Here is a 10,742-nt window from a genome sequence, read left to right on the forward strand (position 1 = left end):
GCTTGTGGCAAACTTTAAACGAGACTTTTTATGGATATCTTTAAGGAATGGCTTTCTTCTTGCCACTCTTCCATAAAGGCTAGATTTGTGCAGTATACAACTGATTGTTGTCCTATGGACAGAGTCTCCCACCTCAGCTGTAGATCTCTGCAGTTCATCCAGAGTGATCATGGGCCTCTTGGCTGCATCTCTGATCAGTCTTCTCCTTGTATGAGCTGAAAGTTTAGAGGGACGGCCGGGTCTTCGTAGATTTGCAGTGGTCTGATACTCCTTCCATTTCAATATTATCGCTTGCACAGTGCTCCTTGGGATGTTTAAAGCTTGGGAAATATTTTTGTATCCAAATCCGGCTTTAAACTTCTCCACAACAGTATCTCGGACCTGCCTGGTGTGTTCCTTGTTCTTCATGATGCTCTCTGCGCTTTAAACGGACCTCTGAGACTATCACAGAGCAGGTGCATTTATACGGAGACTTGATTTCACACAGGTGGATTCTATTTATCATCATTAGTCATTTAGGTCAACATTGGCTCATTCAGAGATCCTCACTGAACTTCTGGAGAGTTTGCTGCACTGAAAGTAAAGGGGCTGAATAACTTTGCACGCCCAATTTTTCAGTTTTTTATTTGTTAAAAAGGTTTGAAATTGAAATTGTGTCCCACTTGTTGTTGATTCTTCACAAAAAATTACAGTTTTATATCTTTATGTTTGAGGCCTGAAATGTGGCAAAAGGTCGAAAAGTTCAAGGGGGCCGAATACTTTCGCAAGGCACTGTAGATTGGTTAGATTCTCGAGATAAAATCGTTCAGTTCATTTAATGGAATCAACGAGCCCCACAGTCTAATTCTTACAGATTTACAGGTGTAACCTGCATGGTAAAACAACAACAAAAAAGTGCCAACTCGCATTACATTTGGAGTGCTTGTTAAGTCAAGGCCGCTCCTTAAGTCTGAATGGGTTTGTTCCTTGATTATTTATATTCCTTTAGTCTGTAAGGGTCCACCGATCAAAAGAATCAAAACAGCAAGTTGTGAATCCTGTCATGTGAAGTCCATCGCTCTCTGTCTGCTAACTTCTCTCATCCTGCACCCTGTTGTTGTCTGTCGGAGCTAGATCAAATGAATGACGTGTATTTGATATTATTAGATAATTTTTATACAAGTAATATACTGTTTTAAATAAATGAACTGTTTCATAGTAGCCTATTTCAGTTTTGAGCAAGAGGAATTAAAGGCCTGTCCCATATGGACGCCTGTCCCAAATAAAGGCAGGGTCAATTCAGTGATTTTAGTAAATAAAACCCCAGGCTATTAATCAAAGTTTTAGGGTAGTAATTTGAAAAAAGTAATTACTCTGCTTGCAACAACAATAAAAATAATAATACCAATCAACTACTATGGCCTCAACAGGTGGCATTTTATGCAAGGTATCAAATGAAGTACTCTATTGGTATCGGTATCACTTTAAGGATACTGGTTTTGCTACTGGCATCTTAAAATTTTAAACAATACCCAACCCTACATTCCTCCTACCAATTCAAGAAGTGGAGTGTAAAAAGAAGAACCAATGGATAACTCCATTAGAAGCTGGTCAAGTGCTCAAATAATGATGTTTGCTAAACTGGTGATACACTGTTTATGTGTGCAAAAAGTGCTCAAACAGCTTCTTTTCAAGAGTGTTGCAGTCCATCAACAACATGCTGAGCATACCTGCAGTAGAGCATGAGGTGCTATCTCCACCACCACAGCGTTTTCAGGCACCAGACTGAGGCCTTCCTGGAACAGCACAGGGCTCACCAGGTTGTTGACATGGTAGTCAGCTGAGCTGTACAGAGCCAGAGGAGAGTCCCATTCAGACTGAGGAATGCTGGTGCTCACCCAGCGGGCTGAACGCTGCCGCGGCATCTTGATCACCTACACAAAAGATGACAATTGATTACTAATAAATAATATAAAATATGTGCCAAAAAGCATGAAACATAACTGATCTGGACTAGACAACTTGGCTCCTACAGTTAGAATAATGGTGTTAATAATCTGACATGCCTAGTAGCCTGGTACTGTAGGACAGCAACAGAGTGCAGAGAAGAAAGACAACATTTCTAGATATATAGCAGCCAAAACTTTCATTATGCTGAATTTGCAGGATATAAAACAGTTCTCATGAAAACATTTAATAACAAGAAAAATAAACAAGCTAATTAAATGCATGACAACATACCAAAAATGTAATATATTACTACACTAAAGACAAGTGGGAATGTCTTCCCTGTAGCTGTCACTGTAACAGCAGCAGTCAGAGCTTCACTGTTGCATAATGCTGAAACACAGCACAGATATTACCTTCTTCAGAGCAGCCAGGAGGGTTGGGGCGATGGAGGCCATGTAATAGGAATGGAAAGCGACGCCAGCGCTGCGCACCTCCTTTGCAAACACTCCCTGCTCTTTCAGCTTGGAAACATATTTACTAATCGCTTCCTGATGACACAAACACACCACATCTGTCAAGATACATCCCCCTGCACCTTGTAAAAAAACAAGATGAGTAAAAGCCAATGTAACCTTGCTTACATTAGATACTAGAGAATATGTTGTACCTGTACTACCTTACATTGGTTTTACTTTGTTTAAAGCATCGAGGCACATTTTGTGTTGTTATGTTATGCTAGTTAACAACTACTACTTGTTCCTTCTTCTCCTCCTGTTTGTCAGAAAAAGTTACGATGTCACGCTAAAAGTGAAGGTCGTGTAACTTTGTTGACCAGTTTGATTAGCTGTGTGCATCATTTTCCACAGTAGTTTTCCAACCTGTAGTATAAAGCACTTGTAATATTTAAAGCAATATTTAAATTACAAACAAAGGTTTACCTAACTTTGCAATTTCTAGGATACAAGGTAACTAATCCTGCAACAAAAAAAACATTTACAAAATCAACACAATGTGAGAAAATGGAAATTAAAACTTCCCAGACTTAAAGAAAGTTAAGTTGTCAGACTGTGTAAAATTCAGATTCTCAGTGTGTTAGTGGGGCTATAAAAGACGGACCTGCGGACCGGAGATGGTGACGGTGTCCTCAGCATTGTGGCAAGCTGGGACCACTCCTTGAGGACACTGAGCCAGACATTCTTCCCAGGTCAACCCTGGAACACAGAAAGCAAGCACAAAGGAAAAAAAATGTGCAAAAAATAAAAAAAAACAAAAACCAAACAAAGATAATATAAATATAACCACTGTTGTCTGTCAGTGTCTGGTACACAAACAGTTAACAGTCATCCTCAAATTAGCAAGACAATAAGATAAACCAAAAGGCATCATCATTGCTTTGCATTATAACTATCAAATGTAACTCATTGCATTGTGGTTTCAACCTAAACTAATAAACCTATAGACAAACATATGCAGTGTCTACAGAGTCTTGGTGACAGAATGATCGCTTATGTATAGAGGACAGTGGGATTGATGCAAAACTTTGTGTCCAGGCATGTAACAAGACTTTCTGCAACTCAGTAAAGCACATCTTGATTAGTTACAAGTCTGAAGCCACACAAAATTGAGGCCAGTGAGTCTTCTCAATAAATGATAGAATGAAAGTTTTTAAGTTTTTAAAAAGTCGCACCACTTCTCTAAGGATAAGGCTCGTGATTTATTTTTGGTTTTTATAGTCTTTCACAGAAAAATACCTTGATTATAATGATCAAATGAGTCTGTCTATTAAAGTAGATTTTGAATCAGATTTTCGGTTTCAATCTAAGAATTGTTTAAGTTGTAAGCAGACATTTATCATCGCAGTTTACAGTAAATGAGGAAAGTGAAGAGGAGAAAACTAAAAATGAGCTGCTGATTATGCATCACACTCCCTATTGTCTGATTTTCAATCAAAATAAACAGATTCAATATTTTTTAATGAAACCCTAAGTACTTGTTAAACAGTAAAAGTAAAAGCAGCATTAGCTCAGTCTGTTAGGACTTGGCTTGGAAACCAGTGGGTTGCCACCTGAGCAAGGCCCTGAACCCAGAGCTGCAAGATGGCAGCCCACTGCTCTTAAAAAGGATGGGTTAAATGCAGAGAACAAATATCCCCTTCCCCTTCCCTTTTTAGGGCATTCAAGTCCAAGTTCAGCTCGGACCACAGATATGTGTGGACTGGTAGCTGGAGAGGTGCTAGTTCACCTCCTGGGCACTGCCAAAGATGGCCTTGAGCAAGCCCCTGAACCCCCATCTGCTCGGGACGCCGCACCACGTGGCAGCCCCCTCACTCTGACATCTCTCCATGTGTTGCTATAGGTCCTGTTTGTGCATGTGTGTGTATTTCAGACCTGTGTAAAATACTAAAATTAACAACAGAGAGAAAACATTGAATTTCCCCTTGTGGGATTAATAAAATATATCTTCTTCTTCTTCTATCTTCTTCGTAAAACCCGACTTACAGAAAAAGAAAAATAGCCTGATTAATAAAGCCAGCCAGGCTAAAATGACCTTCATTTTTAGTGGTTAATGTCAGTGATGAAACTAAACAGTAAATGCTAGAAATTGTCTGTTGTTTAAAACCCTGGTGTTCAGAGAAATTTAAAAATATTGAACCCACCTTCCCAGGCCATTAAGAACTTCACATGTTGAATTTACCCTAACTACTGGATGTAAGTTCTTCCAAATCATCTGTAGCATTTCAGAAGAAATCATCTGAATTACAGACATACAGTTGACATACTTCTGAAATCTGAAGGTTTTCATTCCAAACAAGCACATTCTACAATTATTTCCTTCTCTCTAGACAGTGTGCTTTATTCATAAAACCAGCTGCTGAAATAAGGTAAAGAATGCTCTCTCTCTTACCGACTGCAGCCATGCCTCCTGGGGGAAGGTTGGCCTCCTTGATGCAGCGGCCTCTCCAGTAGGCAGCCAGGATGGCCTCACTGTGAGTGAGGGAGCCGTCAGCGTAGCCACAAGCCAGCTCTCCTACGGAGTGTCCTACGATGCCATCAGGCTGCAGACCCAGCTTAGTGAGTAGGTCGATCTGAGCTATCTGTAAAGAGATGCGCCACAGCACACATGGGCTTACTTCCAAGATTTGTGTTCTTCTTTTTACATAACATTATATAATACAAGCTAGGGTTAAGCAATGTCTACAATGAAACATCGAGATGGATGATGACATGGGGCGGGGGTGGGGTCATCTTTTAAGCCTCGAGCAGACGCACACATGGACAGCTGTGGACCGCACGGATGCGAACTACTTCTGTTATGTGCATGTGTTCACTCACTGTCACTCACACAAATTGGTAGCCTATTGCCTTGCAAGTCACGGACACAGTGGATATTTTACAAACAGCGAAAAGGTGCCTCATTTATAAACGGTGCGTACGTACAAGACAGGGCTGGAAATGTGTGTACGCCACTTCCCAAGCAAAGGTTGTGATCTATAAAAAAAACAAACTTGTTGGGAGAATGTGTGGTCCTGTAAGTAAACTCTGAACCATGCGTACGCACATAAACTGGAGAAATGAGAAACAGCAACTCACATGGCAAAAGGAGTTAATGAATAGGCCTACTATTATGTAAAATAATTTGAAATATTACCTCTGAGCATTATAGGCTTAAAGCCATTCTGAATAAACAAACACTGTTCGATTGATTTTAGCTGAAGTGCACAAAAGTAACATAATTTAAGATCATTTGCAGCACACATGAAAAATAACCAGATAAACACAAACAGATATCTGTTTCTGCACAAGAACACCTCAAATATGTTGTACAGTTTAATATAGGACATATTACATTTAAATTGATACCGTTTTCAATGCGTCAGTCGAGCAAATACTAGTGAATGGCTTCATATAGCCTAATATTATCACATGCCTCATTGAGCCAAACGCTGTTCGCCAGCAACGGGATGCCCCTTCCTACAGATCGGTTATAAAGGAGTCGAGATCCGTTGCCCCAATTCCTCCGGTGCAAAAGCGCTGCATGAAAGTGCGTTTTTTACCCACCAAACAACATGCTTCAGCTTCACCAAAAGGAACGTAAGAGTCACACGGAGTAAAATTTCATTTTGTAGCTTCTCTGTCAGAATTTGCCTCCTTTTCTTCCTGCAGTCAGTCCGTATTAATATTAATGAGGGGCGTTTCACTGACCATTTACAGGCAACCATGGCCGTTTGAAGGGGCGGACATGGAGCTCCCTCACATGCGCCACATTTCAAGTTGATGCAATGCTCCATATTTGTATAGCACCTTTCTAGTCTTTTCGACCACTCAAAGCGCTTTTACACTACACATGCATTCACCATTCACACACATTCATACACTGGCGCCAGGGGCAATTCGGGGTTCAGTATCTTGCCCAAGGACACTTCGACACGCAACCAGGGGGAGCCGGGGATTGAACCGCTGACCTTTAGATTAACCCGCTTTATCTCCTGAGCCGCAAGCCGCCCCAACATTGTGATTTATAAAGGGAACTTGCTTACAAGTGGGCGTACGCACGGTTTTTCAAGTCTGAATATTTTTTGGTGTACGCCATTTTTGACTTTTGGCCGCACGTACACTTTTGGTGAGGATTCTGTGCACAGTTTTATAAATGAGGCCCCAACAAGTCAATATCTATCTGTGTAGATATTGTGTTGGTTGCTCCCACTACCTCTCAGACCTATCTCTCTTGCTCTCTCACTCTCAACCCCAAACTGGTCGAGGCAGATGGCCACCAACCCCGAGCCATGGCTCTGCTTGAGGTTTCTGCCTCTCAGGAAGGAAGTTTTTAAAAGGAAGTTTTTCCGTGCCTGTGTCGCCTAGTGCTTGCTCCTGGTGGGATTTGTTGGTGTTCCCTGAATTGAGCTGCATCTCAGTATTCAGGCCACACCCATTACTGCAAATATTTTTTTCCCCACAAAATCATGAAATATGCATAATGTATTTTTTTGAGATACCTCCTAGGAGGAGAGTCCGATCTTCACAAAACCTTTCATGTAGAATCTATGAACCTCCTGATCAAAGGCTATTAAAGAATCAATCATCCAAATCATCCAAAAATGCCTTGTAGTACATTTCTGAATGGTCCATTAGAGGCTACTTGCAGGTCTTGCATTTTGAATGTTTTGTTACTACTACTCTTTTCCACCGTCAAACAACTTAATCACAATCAACACCCAGATATCACAAGGTAGTGGAGGTAGTCCTGCAGTGTGTGTACAGCTAACAGCTGACGGAGTTAAGCTAAATACTGGGTCCGGAGTTATTGTTTTAAGTTTTCATCAGTCAGGAGGTTTTACACAGAGCTGAAGTAGGTCTCCTCCTCTACAAAACAAACGGACCAGCTGATTACAACAGGTAATAAATCTTATGTTTGTGTTTCTTTCTCTGTGCTGGAGTTCTTTTAACAACTTGATGGCTTTATCCAGTTTGTTATTAAATTTGTAATGAACTAGAATCGTGTGTCTCTTCATTATACCGGCAAATCTGTGTTCACATATGCATTTTGCTCATGGGTAGTGGTTTCTAAATAATGATGCCTGTCTGTCTCTTTGTATGCCGTACGTCAGAGTAACATGTCAGCTGGTTACTAAAGGTGCAGGGTAAATGCGGCTAAAGTCAAGAACTTTTGGGATCCTGGAACTATGGCTACTGAACTAAATTTAGATCCTGGTTCCTCTGGTTGAAAGACAGAGAAGATTCATCGACTTCATGACATAGAACATGACAAAACACAAGTGAATTCAAGATATATGGTTGTTGTGTCAAATGCATTATATCAGGATAAACTCCTTAAGCTAAGACATATCACATATCAAAGCACAGATGTACAGGTGGAGGTTTTTAGGTTCTAAATCTGTAACTTTGGAAAACGACATAAAATAACCAATATACACAAGTAAAAATATTTACAGCAGCACTTTACGTGAAGTCCTATAGTCCATATGAAAATAACACCAATGTGCCAGGGTTCCCACATGGAACATGATACCTCCACTCTACCTGTATGGCTGCCAGTCCAACAAAAGCATGAACAGTGTCTTCAAAAGTGGCATCGTCAGCCTCCATGAGTAGGCGAGACACAACCAGGCCGGTGTCCTTCAGAGCTGCATCGGACCGCAAGATGGACTCTCTAAAGTCTGGCAGTTGCATGAGACTGCGGCCCATACCTGCCCATTGTGTTCCCATACCTGTTAATACATTTAACAGTCATTAATCCAGCAATACATCTGTTACTTAAAAGACCATGAGGCGATCTAGTCCCATTCCAACATTAAAGAGGTGGTATTATGCTCATTTTCAGGTTCAAAATCCTATTTAGAGGTTGTACCAAAACAGGTTTACATGGTTTAATTTTCAAAAAAAAAAAAAACACCATATTTTTGTCACACTGCACATTGCTGCAGCTCCTCTTTTCACCCTGTGTTGAAGGCTTTGTTTTAGCTATGGAGTGATACATCTTGTCTCTTCATGATCTTTGTAGGGAGTTGCACATGCGCAGTTCCTAGTTAAGGACTACTAGCCAATCAGAAGCAGAGAAAGGCGGGTCAGCCAAAAACAAGGTAAACAGCTTCGATTCAGCTGTAGGCTACATGTTGCCGACCAGCTTGGCACTTTGGACTGGAGCAAGAGTTTCAGAGTGGTGAGTTATTAATCTGTAGCAAAAGTGTCTTTCGTCCATAAAGTTTTAACTGAGCTCTGTCTCTACATCACAGTAACAACTTTATGTTCACAGACTGCCTGGAGGGTAGCTAGTGTTTGGAAGGAAGAGGAGAGGTGTGTGCTGCAGCTCAGTGTTTTTCCACCAGTGTTTTTGAGGGCGTGTCAGACTAGTCGCTTGGCGAGCATTGTGACACGTATTTTCTTGTTCCATCACAAGAAAGCGGAAGTAAAGGCAGTTCAGAGCAGAGTTTTCTGTGGGAGATGGAAACTCCCTTTGGGCTGGACTTTGGACTTTTTCACTTTGCAAACCTGTTACATGCACAAAAAAGGTATAAAACTCAATAAAAGAGAGGGAAAAAGCCTAAAAGCAGAATACCACCTCTTTAATACATATTATTTGAGTGGGTAATATCTGTAGTGGTGTTTAAGCATTGATACCATTTGAGTGTTAATGTTAAAGATTTTTAAGATTGAAAATTTTAAAAATCCAATATTGATAAGTTAACATAAAATGACAGTTCTACAAAAATATTTAATGGGTTGGTTCACCCAAATCCTCACTTATCACTGGTGGCGGATAATTTTGACGTTGTTTAACTAGGATTTGAGATGCGTCTGAGGTTTCTGCTTCCCCCAATACAATGGAAGCGAATTAAATTTAATTTGTGTTACTAAAAGAAAAAACGTAGACATCTTGCTTTATAGATAATAAATAGCAAACTGAAATCTGTTGTATTATATGTACCTGTGTATTTCTTTGATGACTCACCTGAAAAAATGTACCAAAGAGGCCTGGTAGCGGCCTGCACCTGCTGCACCTCCATGATGTCACTCTCAGTGCCAATCAGTGCGTAGCCTCGATAGGGCATGCTGGCAGTAGGAACTCCTGATACTTGATTCAGCAAAGACAGGAAGCTATCATCCGCAGCATGTTCCTTGCCTTTTTGGAGTATGGTGTTCACGGCAGCCTCTGTACGGCCACAGGCCTGTAGCACCCTGGGAAACGTCCTGGGCGGTGCAGTCTCGTCGGCTGGTTTCTCAGCTGGACGAAGGATCACATGAACGTTTGAACCTCCAAATCCAAAGGAGTTGATGCCTACGATGCCGCCTCGAATGGGTATAGGCCGGTCAACAACAACAACTCGACCATCAGTGAGGGCGGGAATGTCAGGGTTAGGACTGTTGAAGTGCAGGTTGGGAGCCCATACACCTTGCTCCAAAGAAAGCAACACCTGTGTGTGCAATGAAAAACCACCAATAAAATAAAAACTATTACAAAATAAAGAGCAGATTAGTTATTAGGAATCTGTTTAATAAACTGTATGCAACATTGTGAATGAGAAGATTTTCCATTGTTTTGCAGGCTCTTCTTGTCTAATCAGCCTACAAAAATATTTTCCCTTACAGTGTAAAGCAAAAATCCCTCGCAGAACCACAATATCAGCCCACCTAACTCTGCTCTTAATTTTATCATTAATGCCAACCTGCATGAATGATTATATAAATATCTAACAAAACACTTTACATACAGCATGCGAGCAAAACTCTTTTTCATTCCTCACACAACTACTTCTGTCATGTTTTGTGTTAACACCATGACTGTCTTCCAGGAGAGAGTTATTAATTTTTTTACCCTTAGTCAGCACTTTTTACCCTTAGTCAGTACTTCTATACTAGATATGATCAATCTATCTTTATCAACAGGCTATGTACCACAGTACTTTAAAGTAGCTGTAATTAAACCTCTTCTGAAAAAGCCCAAACTTGATCCGGATGTTTTAGCCAACTATAGACCTATATCTAACCTTCCATTTCTCTCTAAGATCCTGGAGAAAGCAGTTGCTAAACAGCTGTGTGACTTTCTACAGAGCAATAGTTTATTTGAGGATTTTCAGTCAGGATTTAGAGCTCATCATAGCACAGAGACAGCACTTGTGAAAATAACTAACGACCTCCTTATTGCATCACACAAAGGACTTACTGGTTTTATTAGATCTTAGTGCTGCATTTGATACCATTGACCATCAGATCCTATTGCAGAGACTGGAACATTTCATTGGCATTAAAGGAACCGCTCTAAGCTGGTTTAAGTCCTATTTATCAGATCGATTTCAG

General features: G+C 40.7%; 1 protein-coding gene across 1 annotated transcript in view; it reads right to left on the reverse strand.

The window, feature by feature from the left end:
• The window catches only part of fasn (fatty acid synthase), a 69,576-nt gene that overhangs the window by 29,521 nt on the left and 29,313 nt on the right, over window positions 1-10,742 (reverse strand). Inside the window, exons 9-14 of the mRNA XM_046069694.1 lie at window positions 9,397-9,859; window positions 7,968-8,155; window positions 4,834-5,023; window positions 3,046-3,140; window positions 2,343-2,477; window positions 1,710-1,913 (exon numbers count right to left, since the gene is read on the reverse strand). Of these exons, the coding sequence (XP_045925650.1) occupies window positions 1,710-1,913; window positions 2,343-2,477; window positions 3,046-3,140; window positions 4,834-5,023; window positions 7,968-8,155; window positions 9,397-9,859 (1,275 nt within the window). The remainder of the gene's footprint in view (window positions 1-1,709; window positions 1,914-2,342; window positions 2,478-3,045; window positions 3,141-4,833; window positions 5,024-7,967; window positions 8,156-9,396; window positions 9,860-10,742) is intronic.

This window comes from Micropterus dolomieu, linkage group LG14 (assembly GCF_021292245.1).
Source record: "Micropterus dolomieu isolate WLL.071019.BEF.003 ecotype Adirondacks linkage group LG14, ASM2129224v1, whole genome shotgun sequence".
Taxonomy (NCBI): Eukaryota; Metazoa; Chordata; class Actinopteri; order Centrarchiformes; family Centrarchidae; genus Micropterus; species Micropterus dolomieu.